Source organism: Copadichromis virginalis, linkage group LG3 (genome assembly GCF_057382275.1).
Source record: "Copadichromis virginalis isolate Kocher_CV1m ecotype Utaka linkage group LG3, C_Virginalis_male_GT1.1, whole genome shotgun sequence".
In the NCBI taxonomy this organism is placed as follows: Eukaryota; Metazoa; Chordata; class Actinopteri; order Cichliformes; family Cichlidae; genus Copadichromis; species Copadichromis virginalis.
In genome coordinates, this window is record NC_140620.1 from 20,337,643 (window position 1) to 20,354,676 (window position 17,034).

At 40.8% G+C, this 17,034-nt stretch overlaps 2 protein-coding genes across 2 annotated transcripts; one reads left to right on the forward strand and one right to left on the reverse strand.

Moving 5' to 3' along the window:
• The first annotated feature begins 1,375 nt into the window (after positions 1–1,375).
• On the forward strand, positions 1,376–2,692 carry LOC146713301 (general transcription factor II-I repeat domain-containing protein 2B-like). Its single transcript, XM_085437852.1, has one exon. It carries the CDS (start codon positions 1,376–1,378, stop codon positions 2,690–2,692), a length of 1,317 nt encoding a protein of 438 aa, XP_085293978.1.
• Positions 2,693–5,943: 3,251 nt separating this feature from the next.
• Positions 5,944–16,580, reverse strand: LOC146713302 (uncharacterized). The gene is made up of 3 exons (XM_085446897.1): positions 16,516–16,580; positions 7,926–8,258; positions 5,944–7,689 (listed from the first exon to the last, which is right to left on the reverse strand). Exons 1-3 carry the CDS (start codon positions 16,562–16,564, stop codon positions 7,496–7,498), a joined length of 576 nt encoding a protein of 191 aa, XP_085303023.1. The 5' UTR covers positions 16,565–16,580; the 3' UTR covers positions 5,944–7,495.
• Between the last annotated feature and the right edge of the window lie 454 nt (positions 16,581–17,034).

Here is a 17,034-nt window from a genome sequence, read left to right on the forward strand (position 1 = left end):
TGTAGAACAGTGTTGAAGCTACAAAGTATTAAAAGATGCATTAACACACTGTTTGACTCTAAACCTGAGGTTTAGTGATAATTCGAAACAATGTACAATGACACCAGAATTTACTATCCAATCAAATTTGTGTCTAGTTTATACTTTACCGCTACTCTTACACTGAATGGATGCTGTAAATCCCAGAAAAAAATAATGTTGTTCCCTGATCAAACACGAAATACATCTCTGTTTGGATAATGGCCCAAAATATGTATTTTTTTAAAAGGTCATTCATCATAACAGAATGAAATACATGTATCATCCATCATTAATCAAGACAACTGGTTTAATGATGAGAAAACTTGAAAGAACTTTACACTATTTTTTCAGATAGAGAAACTAATGTATTTGAAGATTAGACTCTGATGACTCATCATGGCAGAAAGGGATCCCAGTGGTGATAGGATTTAGGTCAAGAGCCCCATGAGTCTAAGGAGGTGGTGCCAGTGGTGTTGAAGATGAAGTTGGGGCTTGGATGGAGGTCTGGCTGATATCTCAGTGAGGCGGAGATGGGGAGGAGGTGGGTTGTACAAATCAGAATCTTACAGTATGAATGATGGAGAGCAGAAATTTAAACTATGAAAAGTGGAAGCTGATTAGTCCAAAGAAAGCAGGCAAGAAGATGATTGGACTAGAGCAGAGGTCACCAACACGGTGCCCGCGGGCACCAGGTCGCCCGCAAGGACCACATGAGTCGCCCGCGTGCCTGTTCTAAAAATAGCTCACCATAACAACTTACCAGTAAGCTGCATCTATTTTCATTTTTTTTTAAATTAATTTATTTATTATCTATTTTTTAAATCACAATTGCATTGGTGTTAATTTGTTAGAGATAATATATATATATAAAAAAATGTTTATTATTAAATATTAGATCATGAGCTAATATTTAGTGCTAGCTGGTCTCCACGGAAACAGTTGCCGTGAAGACCAGCAAAGGCAAAGGTGAGGAGATGAGGAAAACATGGCGGAAAAAAGGAAGAAAACATATAATTTTCACAGTGAATGGGAGGAAGAGTTCTTTTTTACCACTGTGAAAGATTCATGCGTGTGTCTCATTTGCGGGGCAACTGTGGCAACGGCAAAGTGGCACAACGTGGAGAGACATTTCCGAACGTGTCACACAAGCTACCATGCTAACTACCCAAAGGGCAGCACACTGCGAGCGGAAAAGGCCCGCGAATTAAAGGCAGGTTTGAGCAAACAGCAGTCTTTTTTCACGAGACCGGTGAAAAACTCTCAAAAAGCAACCGAAGCCTCATTTAGAGCTTCACATTTCATGATTAAGAAAAAGAAGGCATTTTTAGACGGGGAGGTTTTCAAAGAAGCAATGATGATAATTGCAAAAACTGTGCTTAAAGACGAGAAATATGGAAACGATGTAATCTCCACTCTCTCTGATGTCCAGCTGGGGGCAACTACAATTGTTAGAAGAGTGTCGGCTATGTCCGGGAACTTGGCCGATCAGTTGGATCAGGATCTGGCAAAGTGCAGTTGGTTTAGCATCCAGTGTGACGAGTCCGTCGACAGCAGCAGTACAGCACAGCTGATGGTCTTTATCCGGATGGTATTTGATGGTTTCTCCACAAAAGAAGAACTTCTGACACTACTGCCGCTAAAGACAACTACGAAGGGAGTTGACATCTATAACGCGGTGAAGGAGTTTTTCGCGAAGAAAAAGGTACCGTTGGAAAAGCTGGTATCAGTGACTACCGACGGGGCTCCTGCTATGATCGGCCGACATACGGGATTCATCACTCACTGTAAAGGTGACACAGAGTTCCCAAACTTCATGCATTACCACTGCATCATTCACCAGCAGGCGTTATGCGCAAAGGTGATCGGCTTCGAGCACGTCATGACTCCCGTCGTGAAAATCATAAACAGCATCCGCTCCAGAGCTAAACAGCACAGAACATTCAAGGTGCTATTGGAGGAGCTGTCAGCTGAATATGGTGACCTGCTACTACATACGGAAATCCGATGGCTCAGCAGGGGACGGATTTTGCTTCGTTTTTTGTCACTTTTGGGTGAAATCAAGGAGTTCATGCAATCCAAAGGGGAAGACACATCTCTGCTGGAGGACACTGAGTGGACACTTGACCTTGCGTTTTTAACAGACATTACTGGGAAACTGAACCATTTGAACTGTGAGCTGCAAGGCAAAGGTAAGACTGTTGCTGACATGATAAGTGCTTTAAATGGATTTAAAGCCCAGATGAACATTTTCTCTGTGCATTTACAGAGAAAAAAGGTGCTGCACTTTCCCTCTGTGCAGATGGTGCTGAAAGACAATGCTTCTGCATCTGAGACTTTTGACAAAGTTGCAGAAAAGTACACTCAAGTCATAAACCGACTTGGTCAAGAGTTTGAGAACAGGTTTTGTGACCTTGATCTGCTTGAGCCATGTGTCTCATTTGTTTCCAATCTTTTCATGAATGTGGACACAACATGCATTGCTGAGCAACTAAGTTCAATGTTCAGCTTGGATGCTGGACAGGTGGAAATCGAAATTGTAACATTGCAAAATGACGTCCACCTCAAAGCCTATCTGGGCGCACCAAACTTTTGGTGCCTTGTTAACACAGAAAAGTACAGTGGTGTGTGCACAGCAGCTATGAAGGTTGCCAGCCTGTTTGGTTCTTTGTGAATCAGCCTTTTCTGACATGAACTTCATCAAGAACAAACACAGAACACGCCTCTCTGATGCACATCTGCAAGACTCACTCAGAGTTGCAGTGTCAAGTTATACCCCAGATTACAACACACTGGTGAACAGCATGCAATGCCAGGTTTCCCACTAACAGACAAAGAAAGCCATATTAGATGTTCTCAGTGGCAACATTACAGTGTCAAATGTCAAAGTTGAATTTAATTATTGAAAAACAAATGTGTTTGTTAAGTGTAACATGTGACAATTTGCTTTAAAATGCTGCCAATTTGGTGAAAAGTTCTGTAAAATTTGAAAGTTGATTTTTTGTATGTTACATACATACAAAAATAATGTATGTAACAGTGCATGATTTGTTAAAATTTGTTAGTGGTAAGTGAAGATGTTGTAGAAGTGATCACTTCAAAATGTAAATACTTGCAGAGATATATAGAAATAAAGCGTTGCATATTGATATTTATGTTTCCTACCTTGTTTCCTAATTGCATTCTTTATAATTATGGTGAAAAATAATTAACATAATTAGTGTCCGTATATAGATGAATATCATTAATTATTAATGATAACACATAATTAAGTTAAACTGAGGAAATTTGTTATTTGAGAAGTGTGTGTCAAACTGGTAGCCCTTCACATTAATCGGTACCCAAGAAGTAGCTCTCACTTTCAAAAAGGTTGGTGACCCCTGGACTAGAGTAATGGTGACAGTATTGAGATTGATGGCTACCACATGGTAGTGATGTAGGAAATGGAAATGCAACCCAAACAAACAGGCAGATGAGCAGAGATGGGCAGTAACGCGTTACTGTAATCTGATTACTTTTTTCAAGTAACGAGTAAAGTAAGGGATTACTATTGCAAAAACGGTAATTAGATTACCGTTACTTTCCCGTAGGAACGCTGTGTTACTGTGTTACTAAAACCGTGATTTTTTTGCGAGAATGTCTCATGACAGTGACATAAGCGAGTGCGCTGTTAGTGACAACAGCTGTGTGCAGATCAACAATGGATCACATATCGATTGTACTGACCTTATTTTGAGTTTGATTCCATAAAAAGTGACAAAACATTAGCGTCCATCGTGCGTGGGAAGAAAACTTCTTTTTACAGCGAAAAAAACCCTAAACTTCGTAACGACGTAATGGGAAACTCACAGAGAAACTCGCGGATTCTTCCACTGACTGCTGCGGCACACCTGCACCAGGGTAAACCTCCGCCTACCGCAGTCCTGCTTTACAGGTGAAAATAGAGCAACAGGACCGCTGAGTCTTTGACTTTATTTATTTTCTGCTGTGTTTTACTTGCATCTATTTGAAAGAGTGAGCGTAAACACAAAAAATATTTTATTTTATGTGCTGGAATGTGCAGAAAATAGCTTTAAATGTTAAACTAATTTATTCAAGTCGGAGAATGTTAAAAATTAAATTTTTGCTTGATGCATAAAGTTAAAAGATTAAAACTGATAAAACAAGTTTAAAAAAGAGACTTTTCCATTTGATTACATTTTGTATGATGGATTATGTAGAAAAAGTAGAATTGGGCTGAAAGATCTATCGCTTTATCACCTCTTCAGGTTGTAAATCATGTTTTTAAAAAGTAACTAAGTAACTAAGTAACAAAGTAATTAATTACTTTTGAAAATAAGTAATCAGTAAAGTAACGTGATTACTTTTTTCAAGTAACTTGACCAACACTGCAGATGAGTGATTACAAATCTCTGTTATTGAACTCAAACATCAGCTTCATAACAATCAGAATGAAAATGAAATTTAATGAAAAATGAAAATTTCCTCCGCTCTGTGTTTCTGCACATCTCACAATGCTAAGATGTCCTGATGAAATTCATTAAAAACATAACATACATTTTTAAACCAAGAAAGGAAACTTGGTTTAAAATTTCACAACTTTAAGGAATTACATCATCATATTTGTGCCTTAAAGGGACAGAATATAAATTCTCAACAATTCTCTAAACCACCACAAGATGGCGCTCCAACACACGGAATGAAATCATTCCTGCTCAGGCAGGTCAGCAGTCACATGTACTACACATCTAATTAACTTCTGCGCACCAGAAACATGGTTTTACAACGCCTCCATTTTACACAGTAACACAATATAATGTTCGAAAACACATCAGACATTTAAGGAAACAAACAAACCCTGAACAAGATTAACAAATATCAAATTATGAGCCAATTTTATTGGTAATTACTAATTAGCAAGTTAACTGAAGTGTCAAAATAGAGATTCACTCAGTTCACAACAGCGCTCTGCTTTGGAGTCAGACAGTCTGTATGACTGAGCAAGGGCTGCTGGGTAATGAAGTCCCAATAACATAATCTGGACTTTTTATGCAACAAATCTGAGTGAGGCTTTTGTCTCGAATTCCAACTTCATACCAAACCAAATGTATAGAGAAAGTATAAACAGCGTATCGTCAGTGTCGAGGATGGAGATCAACCAGGATGGCTGTGAAACATCTGCTGACATCTTGTTGAATTTAATGGTGTAAATCCACAAACAGCAACAGGTCATGTGATCACATCATGTACATTAAAAAACATAGTGAAGCTCACATTAGAAATTATCATGAGTTGTGATTTGTTTCCCTGCTGAACCACTAAAGAGATTTTAGGGTTCCACATCTGCTGAATCCAAATTTAAACCTTGACTGTTCTAATTTTACTGTTTAGGTTTGGAGGTGAAGTCACCCTCTGCCCTCTGTAAGCAACAGTAAATACTTATTTTCTTTTACTGCATGTCTCCTACATAACAAACTAGCCCCATTTTTTAAAATTATAGTTCAAATTGTAATCGTATTTGTATTCTGTCGTAGTAATATTATTATATTAATATAGCACAGGTTCAGTTCTCTTTGTGCAAAATAGTACAATCGTCCTTGAAGGAGCCATTTTTACTTTCTTACTTTGAGTACATTACAGAGCCTGTACTTTTTCACTTTGACTCAAGTAATAAACTAACTTTGCTAAACTGAACATCTCTTCTCGGCACAGTAGTAATACACAGTACTATTTTCTATTAATACTGCTACATTTGTATAGTGCTTCTTTGCTACACTACCTACATTCACATATTGTACAGGTGTGTAGTTTAAGCTGCTTAAATAGCAATACATTGTTTGTGAGACATGTGTGCCACCCCAACATGATCACAGCTCCATCCTGTAAAAATTATTTTGTTTTTATTGCAGTTTAGCGTCACTTTTAGTTCAAGTTTTCTTGGGGTTGATGTAGTACCTGTACTGGCCACCAGGCGGCACAGACATCAAAGTGGACACAGCCTGTTTACAGAAGTCACAGGTGAGCAGGGAAGAGGAAGGACAGCTAGAAGGAAGTGAGTTTTTCCACTGTCTCAGCGGTTGGTCACGTCATGTTTTCTACTCTCTGTTTTTACAAACATGACTTTTGCCCCAAGACTTTTGTAGATGTTTTAAATCTAAATGAAAGTGAAATTTGAAGCACAAGGACCAGTTAGACTCAAATATACCTGAGAAATATTAAATGTTTGTCTTTATATTAATGAAATCTCTAAGCTGCAGGTTTGTGCCTCCTGATGAAATATATTTCTAGAGAAGAAAAATCAAACAGTAAATCAAACAGGACTTCAAATATTATGACACAGCAGTCTGGAAAATTCCTGTCCCACCTTATCAGCACCTTTTGTCTGAATGAAATTACTGTTTTTAGTTTTCTTTTAAAACATTCACAGAGGAGTGAACTGAAAATGTAGCTTAGTGATGGTATACTGTGGGTGTATGTCGAGGTTGTATTGAATCAGACTTCATGTTTGAATGCAACGACCTGTTAAACCTGCTGCCTGGGCTCTTTTCATTTAAGCACCTCCCACAAACACAGCCACTGTTCTCAGTACTGCTGAAGCTGCCGGGCCCTAAAAAAGTCCCGTCCTCTGTGTAGAAGGAAGTCATCACAACATTTGGTTATTCAGACTTTATTCTGACTGAAACAAGGCTGCAGGCTCCAAACTCTGTTTCACAGGGACAGGCTCAGACAGTTTCACTTTAACTCAGTCACAGTGTTACATCTGTTTGTACATGCAGTGCGTTCATTCACACGCCCACACATCAGTGTTTTATTTTCTTTGGACTGATTCCAGATCAGATTAAATCTGCATTGACTGGCTCAACCGGTCAGAGGTTGAGCCAAGATATACTTTTTAAAAATCAAATATTAAAACATTTTAAGCATATTTTAGAAAAAAAAGCCATGGTAAAAACTTGGAAAAAAACTTTAAGCCCATTTTTCAAACCCATCCGATGGTTCTCAGGCTGTATTTTTGGCTCTCCTACCATAGAGTGTAGCCTAACCTATCTAGCACGTGTGTGTGTGTGTGTGTGTGTGTGTGTGTGTGTGTGTGTGTGTGTAATAAGAGAATATAACATTCACACCAGTACAGTAGCTGAGTGATACATGTTTATGTGTTACAAACTTTTAGGAAAATCACTACATAGTCTGTAACAATTCAAATACATTCTTATTGTTTTTTATATATAAGATCTAATGAAATATTTTACAAACAACAGATAATGATTTAAACTGACAATTATTTTTAGAATTAGGCAGTTTGTTGGTATGGTGAGCAGGAACATCAGAGATCAGATAATTATGCAAAACAATGCAAAGTTTCATTTTGTCTTGTTTCCTGTGTCTCTCCTCTGTCAGTCTGAATGCTGAACTTACTGATAATAACCTGGAACAGCAGCAGGACTCACAGTTCAGTTATGAACCCACTGAACACATTTCAAATCATTGGATTATTTGGAAGAAGTCGCCTTCTACGATTTCTGTAGAGCACAAAACCAGCAACAAAAACAACAAGAAGCATGGCAGAAACTGACAGACCAACTATAAGTCCAACAGAACCACTCTCCTTTACTCCAGCCTCCTTCCCTCCAGCCTCCTCCCCTCCATCTCCACTCTGTCCTCCTGTCTGACCTGCAGGTGAGAAACAGGTGTGAGGTGTCAGCTGTCAGGTAGGTGATGAGTGAAGAACAGAACAGAATCCATTTCCTCTTCAAACTGCTGTCAGACATTATCTACTGCACTCTGATCACATCACTCAGACCAGCTGCTTTCTACAAAGTCTCATCAACAACATCTTTAGAAACAAACATCAACAACCAGGAAGCAGCTTCACCTCTGATCACACACACACTCAACTTCACACTCACCTCGTTCTTCTACCTTCAGGCTGATGCTGTTCAAAATTTGAACTGGCTGATTGTTGTATCCTGCTTCACATTCATATGTTCCAGAATCGTTCATGATGACATTCTGGAGAATCACTGAGAAATTTCCATTGTTCATCCATTTTGAGTCCTTCAGCTTCACCCGACCTTTAAAAGAGGGATCCAGGAGGTCTTCCTGAAAATGACCGTCTTTTAAGTAAAAGACATAACCCTTTATCTGCAGGTCAGGTTTGGTCCACCTCAACAGTACGTAAGTAGCATCACTGGGGCCGTAACACTCCAGAGTGGCATCTTCTCCTTGTGTTACTTTGACCTCTTTTTGGCCCACAGAAGGAAAAGATGAGAAAAAAAGGGAAGAAAAATCAGTAACACAGTTCTAACAAAATATTTAATTTCAATACAATAATTCAAGCAGTCTTCTTACTTTAAACTGAACATATCACAAAACAGATGATAAGATGATGGAAATAGAAAAATATGTATGAGAGTTGATAAGTGAATAACGAAGCTTTACTGGTGACATATTCATGTGTGATTATAGATCTTTTTATGTTGATGATAGATTTTTGTCTGTAGAGGAACTGCTTAAAATATGTTGATTTTACTTTTGGAAAACACCAGAGCCTATACAAAAGTAAATGTAAAGTCATACCAATTACTACTGTTTTATTCATTAATTTCAATTTTATTGTTTTTGTAGAAGGTGCTGTAGAAGATTTCTATCCTGAGTACATATCTTGCATAAAAAATAGAACAAATGTCCAACCTGTGTGCTTTGCTTTTAATCTAGTGAAAAACCCCAATAATAAAGCTGGTATGCATATTAAAGTCAATAATTGAAAGTATTTTTTAAAATTAACTTTAAACATGTTGTTGTTGACTTAGATAAAGATAAAATATATATCAAAATGGTCTACACTTAAAATGTACCTTTTAAGTGAGTCCTACAAAGTGCTTTCAGGTGTTTTCACAGACACAGGATGGAGCCTGGGAGCTTTAAAGTTCGGTTTGTTAAACAGTGCTCGCCTAAACTGAACTGTGTGATTTCTGAACCATAATCAGCTAAACATTTTTTTGAGTTTGACTTTTTGCTCTACGTGAATAAATGTCATGTACATGTAGCCACCGTGATGCACCCATTTGTTTTTAACTTGTTTTTTTGTTTTCACTGATAATTGTATTAAAAACACATTTCCTCTTGCTTGAAAGTCCAGCTAATGTCTGCACAGATCCCTGACAGGATGAATATCAAACAGCTCAATAATAAAAGGAAATTTATAAAATGTTTTTAACCAACCGCATCCTACGGAAACAGAGACATTTGCAATACCATAGAACAAGCACAAGCTTTAGTTACACCTTTGTGTACAGTGGAGAGCCAACAGCCAAGTAGTCATTTCTCTTAAGGTCCCATTATATTCACTGCAGTAGACACCAGCGTGCTGAGCAAAAACAGCAATGAACATTATTGTCTGGAGTCACACCCACAATGTGACCACCATCTCAGCCCACAACACCTACAGTCAGTTTGGATTTCTGGACTCATGTGGGTTCTCATCACCATTCTGTTTTGACTCTTTTAATCCGGGTGACATTGATGGGTAAGAGGGTGTCCCCACAGCATAAATAAAAGGCATTTCCAGTAGAAATGGGCTGACATATCCTGAGCATAACCATGTATAATATCCACTGAAGTTAAAAAGAGGTGCTTTTCAACATTAAACTACAGTGTGCAGTACGTATTTTTCGGACTATAAGGTGTGTAACGGGTGTATTAAAAAATAATTTATATTTCACCAAAGATCCATCCTGCAGTGTTATCTTGCTTTGTCAGTATTGGTTATGTATTTGTGTTTATTTATATATGTTTATTTTCTGTATTTATATTTTGGGAGCTTTTATTTTGTTTGTGTGACCTTTGACTTCCCACGAAGTCACTTCCTGTAGCTGCACACTATTTTCCTCAGTCACCTAGAGGCCCCGCTGAGGAGAGGTGAGCGTAAGCTAGTGTTCTCAGTTACAGAGCGAATAAACACAGTTAAAGTAACTAAAAGTAATTCAAACACTGCTCGTTCCCTTTGTGCATTTTGTCTCACAGTTCTGTTTGATGTTTTAGTGTGAATTCGTTTTTCTGTCGAGTACAGCACTTTATTATAACATGCTAGTTAGCCAATCTCAGATGAGAGCATAGGAGCATGCACGTGGCTTCTCATGTGGTCCGCTATCCTTCTCTCTCCCTTGAAGGTGTTCATGCAGAAGTCCAGTAAAGTGAAGTTGATGTATTGTTTTGTTTTTATTTTAAACAGGTATGTGAGCTCCCTCCTTTTATTTTTGTGTCATGTGAACTGGTTATATCTTCTGTTTGTTTGTGATTCATGTTCACTGTTTCAACTTACTGTAAATATGTAAAATTGCCACTGGTAAATGAAGTCTCCCTAAAGTATAATTTTGTTGATGAGGTAATTGCCCCGTGAGTTCACCTCAGTCATCGCCACGGTGGTCTACATCCCACCACAAGCGGACACAATTATGGCTTTGTCCAAATTACATGATGTGCTGAGCTCGCTTCAAAACAAGGACCCGGGCGCAGCCCTCATTGTAGCAGGAGACTTTAACAAAGCGAACCTCAGACAAGTCATGCCAAACTTTTACCAGCATGTCTCGTGTCCAACGAGAGGGGATCGGATTTTGGATCACTGCTACACGCCATACAAGCAGGGCTACAAAGCTGTCTCACACCCGGCTTTTGGGAAGTCTGACCACAACGCCATCTTCCTCATTCCCCAGTATAAACAAAGCATACGGAGGGAAGACGTGACCACGAGGGAGGTAAAACGGTGGACTGCCCAATCAGAAGCTACGCTACAGGACGCACTCAACAACGTCGACTGGGACATGTTCAGAGCATGCGCAGTCGACATCAACGAGTTTACGGAAGTAGCAGTATGCTTCGTCAATATGCTAGCGGAGGAGATTATCCCCACTGCGAGAGTCACCACATTCCCAAACCAGAAACCGTGGATGGACAGATCGATCCGCACTGCAGTAAACGCCAGGACCGCCTCCTACAACGCGGGTCTCGCTACTGGCGATATGAGCGCCTACAAAGCGGCCTCATACGGCGCGCGGCACGCGGTGAGAGATGCCAAACGCCGGTACCGGGAACGTGTGGAGTCCCGCTTCCACCAGGGCGACACACGGAGTATGTGGCACGGACTACGCACCATTACGGTACAAAGCCAGGGACACTGCGCCGATCAACGCCGACTCTGCATTCACCAACGAGCTGAATCGGTTCTACGCCCGTTTCGAGGTTAGCCAGGCGGCTAATGCTATCTACCGCCTGACTACCGAGGACAGTGACGTCATCAGCGAGAGACCGGTGACCAGCATCGCGGAGCATTACGTCCGAGCGGCACTGAGGAGAGTGAACACAAGGAAAGCGGCGGGGCCAGACGGCATCACCGGCCGTCTGCTGCGCTGCTGTGCTGACCAGCTAGCAGGTGTGTTCACTTACATCTTCAACGAGTCCCTGGCGAAGTCTGTGGTCCCCACATGCTTCAAAAGATCCACCATCATCCCTGTGCCCAAGAACAGCAAACCCTCATCCCTGAACGATTACCGGCCAGTTGCACTGACCTCGGTAGTAATGAAGGTGTTTGAGAGGCTGCTGAAGAACATCATCTCCTCCTCCATCCCAGACACCACAGATCCACTGCAGTTCGCCTACAGATCCAACAGATCCACAGAGGATGCCATCGCCCACGTCCTACACACCACTCTCAGCCACGTGGACAAGAAACAGGGTAACTATATGCGAATGCTGTTTGTTGATTACAGTTCAGCGTTTAACACAATAGTGCCCTGCAGACTTTTCACAAAGCTCAGGGATCTGGGACTTAACAGCCGTCTGTGTGCATGGGTGTTGGACTTCCTCACTGGCAGAACTCAGGTGGTGAGGGTGGGCAGGTGCTTCTCCAACAGCATCACCATCAACACAGGAGCACCTCAGGGATGTGTCCTCTCGCCACTGCTCTACTCCCTCTACACTTCAGACTGTGTGGCCACCCATGGCTCCAACACCATTGTGAAGTTTGCTGACGACACAGTGGTGTTGGGTGCCATCTCCAACAACGATGAGGCGGCCTACATGGATGAAGTGAAGAATCTGGCATCGTGGTGCCAGGACAACCACCTCCAGCTGAACGTCTGCAAGACCAAGGAGCTGGTGGTGGACTTCAGAAGGGGTCAGCACAGAGACTACAAGCCCATTATCATCAATGGAGCTCCAGTGGAGAGGGTGCAGTCCTTCAAGTATCTTGGTGTCCACATCTCCTCAGACCTGACATGGGCTGCCCACATTCAGGTCCAGACCAAAAAGGCTAGGCAGCGCCTGTACCACCTACGACAACTGAGGAAGTTCAGGGTCTCTCCAAAGATCCTCAGGATTTTCTATACAGGCGCTGTGGAGAGCATCCTCACACAGAACATGACATCGTGGTTCGGGAACAGCTGTGTGAAGGACCAAAAAGCTCTCCAGAGAGTGATCCGTACAGCAGAACGCTGCTGCAGGATTGCTCTCCCCCCGCTTCAGGACACCTACACCAGGAGATGCCGGACTAGAGCAGCGCAGATACTGAAGGACCCGTCCCATCCTGGCAACAAACTGTTCCAACTTCTCCAATCTGGTAGAAGGTTGCGCATCATCCGGGCAAGGACAGAGAGACTCAAGAGGAGCTTCTATCCCCAAGCCATCCGTGCCCTAAACACACACACCCGCCCTCTCACATCATCTATAATTGACTGAGACAGGACTCTTCCAGACACTAAACCAAGGAACAATGTACATTTCAAATTCCTTTAATTTTAAATATGTTTATATTGTCTATCCTGTAAAATAGTCAGATGTCTAGTCATATTAATGTACAGAATTCACCTGCTTGCTGCTACTACTGCACATTCACCCAGTGTATATACTATATATATATATATATATATATATATATATATATATATATATAATGTTCTTCCTCTACACCCCCCCCCCCAAATTTTTGCACATGTTGAGGAGCGTGTCAGGCTACATTTCACTGTGTGTTATACTTGTATAACTATGCATGTGACAAATAAAGAACCTTGAACCTTGAACCTATATGTTCACGATGCAGTGCATTTTTGTTTGTTATATATGAATATAAATACATTTTAGCAGTATTATTTGGTAATTGGATTTGTTGTGATGTTGCACCTCAGTCGCCTAGAGGCCCCGCTGAGGAGAGGTGTTCATGCAGAAGTCCAGTAAAGTGAAGTTGCTGTACTGTTTGTTTTTATTTTAAAGAGTTCTGGGAGAATAAATCCACCCAGCTGGCAAAGTGAGAGCTGACTCCTCTGGTCATTCGCACAACACAACGCAGAGAACTAACGGCAATAAGAGTTTAAGGCCAGACCAGCTACAGGTGCACGGGATTATAAGGCACATTAAACGAAACAAAGCAGTCAGATAAATCAAACTTTTTTAAACTCATTCTTCTTGCTTCCTCCACTTCTGTACCATTGATTCATTAATGTTGAATTCTCTGGCAGCTGCTCTATTCCCATGTTGTTGCAGTATATTAATGACTAACCTTGTATTGTGGATGGATTATCTCAGTTGTTCTCCTGACTGAAGTTTGGTCCGTTTACAGCATCCTGCCATGCGATTGCATTTGTCTCTAACTATCAGGAACCTTAACGTTTACTTTTATAAGTGGAAAAGTGTTAGTGTTCGTCCTCCAGCTTCACTGTTTATGTTATACTGTGTCGCTAGCGATCACGTAGCACATCATTGTATACCAGCTAGCCCAACTTCAGTAACCCTACAAACGTCACTTACCTTTGAATTACCTTTGAGCCCCTGAAAAAAAGGAACATGTTAAAATATGCTTTAGTTCCTCATATGTTTATGATCTCTTATCTCTTATGTACCTTTCTGTTCAACCACCTGAATTAAAGCTCAAAGTCTTCACTTCAACTGCACCTGAGTCATGTCATTTAAAATTCATTGTTGGGATGTACAGAACCAAAATTAGAAACAAGTTGTCCAAATAAGTATGGGTCTAACTGTATTGTAGTCAGTTTGCAACTTGTTTCAGCTGCAGGACCAGAACACTTCTGTTTATTTCTCCTTAATTCCTTAACTCTTATTTGGTTGTTTTGTATCTGGGTTTCACTGCGGTGTACTCTGGTCAACTCTTCTTTAAGAGAAATAGATAGTAGGGATATTTGGGAAAAGATATTGGGAAGTTCACATGTTCCCGCTCTAATAATACAAGATAAGAGATGTCTCAATATGTAGCTGGTGGAACATGTGACATGACATGCCAGTTTGCTACTTGTTTCACCTACAGGAGCAGGACAGGTGTCAAGACTTTCCTGAGAAAAACAGACTAAATAAAAATGTTTAACTAGATACACTTCACTGTGGTATAAAATAAAAACGATTGTGGGCAAATGCATTTATTACTCTGTCTGCCTATACCCACATATTATAACTATCCAGGGCCGTGCAGAGAGGTTTAAAGGGGCGGGTGCTCAAAGTTAAAAAGGGGCACATTGGACCAGGCTGAATAACAACAACACACATTCATCAAGAATCTAATATGGGAAGGGCAGGGCTGTGTTGATCTGAGACTGTAGACATTAAAAAGTCCACAGGAGAGATGGTAGCTGATTAAACAAGTGTCATGAGATAATAACAAAATGCAAAGATTGGTGACAGCGCTTGGAACCATAAGGCAACAAAAAACTGTGAGAAATAATTTAGGCTCTGCCTGTGAATCACTCTTTGCTTCTCTTCTTCCTTCCATCCCATCATTTCATATATCACTCTCCACTTGCTGTCTATCTGAGAACAAGGCACAACTTGCTATTGCAATAAACTATAATCTAATTATCCACACCTAACAACTCTTGCACTTAATCTAAAATAAAATGATGACAGAAAAAATGTTATAGCCCTGCCTTTATAGCCTCACACAGCTCCTGCTGTTTCCTCCTCATGTCCTTACCAGGCATGTCTGGACAATGTTATATCATGAGTAATAGTCTAAAAAAATCCATATACATAAAACAAACACATGCACGCACACACAGTGACATTTTAGACCTTCTTCAGAATATTGTACTATGGGCATCATGGTGCTGATCCAGAATCCTTACATTATTATTTATTACTAGAGCTACAATAATAAAGCAAAGAGGAGGGGGAAGTAATAAATATGAAATAATGTATTTATGATGATTCCATTTGTTTCACTATCCACTCTGTGCAGGGGCAAAGCTTATTACATGTTTAAACTGTAGAGATACAATCATTTTACTGCTGTAAAATCCAAATTTTGTCTTATTTAAAATATAAATCTAATATAATCTGCTTCTTAATGTATGTTCTTTAAAATACAGTGTGTGTGTTTTAAAATATTATAATAATGCACAATTATGTGGACATGCATATTAGATTGTTTTTAGTGAAATATAATCCCTCCAGAAAGGCAGGAAAAGCCCGGAAACTTGCTTTAAAACTAAATATGTTCCCTAAAACGGTGACAGAGCTACAGACCCATGACAGCCTTACACAGGTAGCCAGCAGCTGTGACCAGCACTACTTGTGCAGTTAATAAAAGGACAGGTAATGTTTGTCATGCTGTTGCACACACAGCACGCTCGTTTGTTTCAGTTCGTCAGTTGCCACAAGACAGCTTACCAACGTGTACGTAATAAGCTAATACTCCTGGGTGCTATACACTACAGTGTGCGCTGTACAGCTACTTACTGGTTTTGTCGCATCAGTCTGTGTCTCTGAGTTAACTTGTGTTTCTCCTACAGCTCCGGACCGCTAAAAATAGACGTGCTCTTTGTGAGCTCGTTCCCGGCTCGTAACCAGCGCGTTCTGCCGGCAAGGGCGATCATTGGTTAAATGTGATCATGTGACTGATGCAAGATCCTTTTATTTAGCAAAACTGTGATTAATAGTTAAATATTATTGTTGAGGGGCACAGACAGGACTCCGTACACACACACATAAAAAAAAAATTTTTAAAAAGTTGCCTCAACAAAAGGGCACTTTGGGCACCCATCAGGAAAGGGGCGGGTGCTCAAGCCCCTCTAGCCCCCCCTCTGCACGTGCCTGTAACTGTCCGCTGACGGCTTACGGGAAACGGTTGAATTTTACATAAACCCTGTGGGGACTTTCCTCTTGGATGCTTTGGCCTTTGATTTTATATTGATCATGTCTCATATTTCTATAGCCAAAAACTATGTTTCACGGTAATTGTCTTCGTAATGTCGTCACTCAGCTCAGTAACAAATCTACTGTTAAGTTTAAAAGTTAACATTTAACTTTTTTTTATTCAGCAGCTGCGCCATTACATGAAGTGAAAGCGAAACTGCGACTTGGGACTTGAATTAGACTTTGACTCAGAAGTTGTAACTTTCACCATCACAGGCTAACATCGATCACGAACTGTTACAGTAATTATATAAACCTCCAAACTCCGCACATTACAAGGATAGCAGATGGTTAAACGCTGGTTACCTTCACAGTCAAGATGTCCCAGCAGATAGAAGATAAATACTCCCGTCATGTCAAGGCTCGGCTGTGTGGCAGGCAGGAGGAGGACCCAAAATGCAGGACTCACAGGCACGAGGGAATGAACTCAAAAAGGCAGCTTTATTGCTGAAGAGGCAGGACATAGGAAATACAAAACTAAACTGGGAAAAGTAAACTAACACTCGGAGAGAGAGAGAGACACAGGGAAATCCACGCAGCATGAGGGACGACGTCACGCTGAACAGAGGGAGACGCAGACAGAAATACACAGAGGGTTAACGAGGGAAGTGGGAACACACGGGGAACACAGGTGACACTGATAATCATAACGAGACAGGGCGGGGTGAACTGAACACTGACGGGAGAGGTGAAACAGGAAGTACAGAGGTTCAGACAGGAGGAGAGAGAGCACGAGTAGAACACCAACGTAACAGGCAGGGGAGACATGGAATAAACACGAAAGGGGACGAGGGCTCATAAATACATAGAGGGCACACAGGGGGA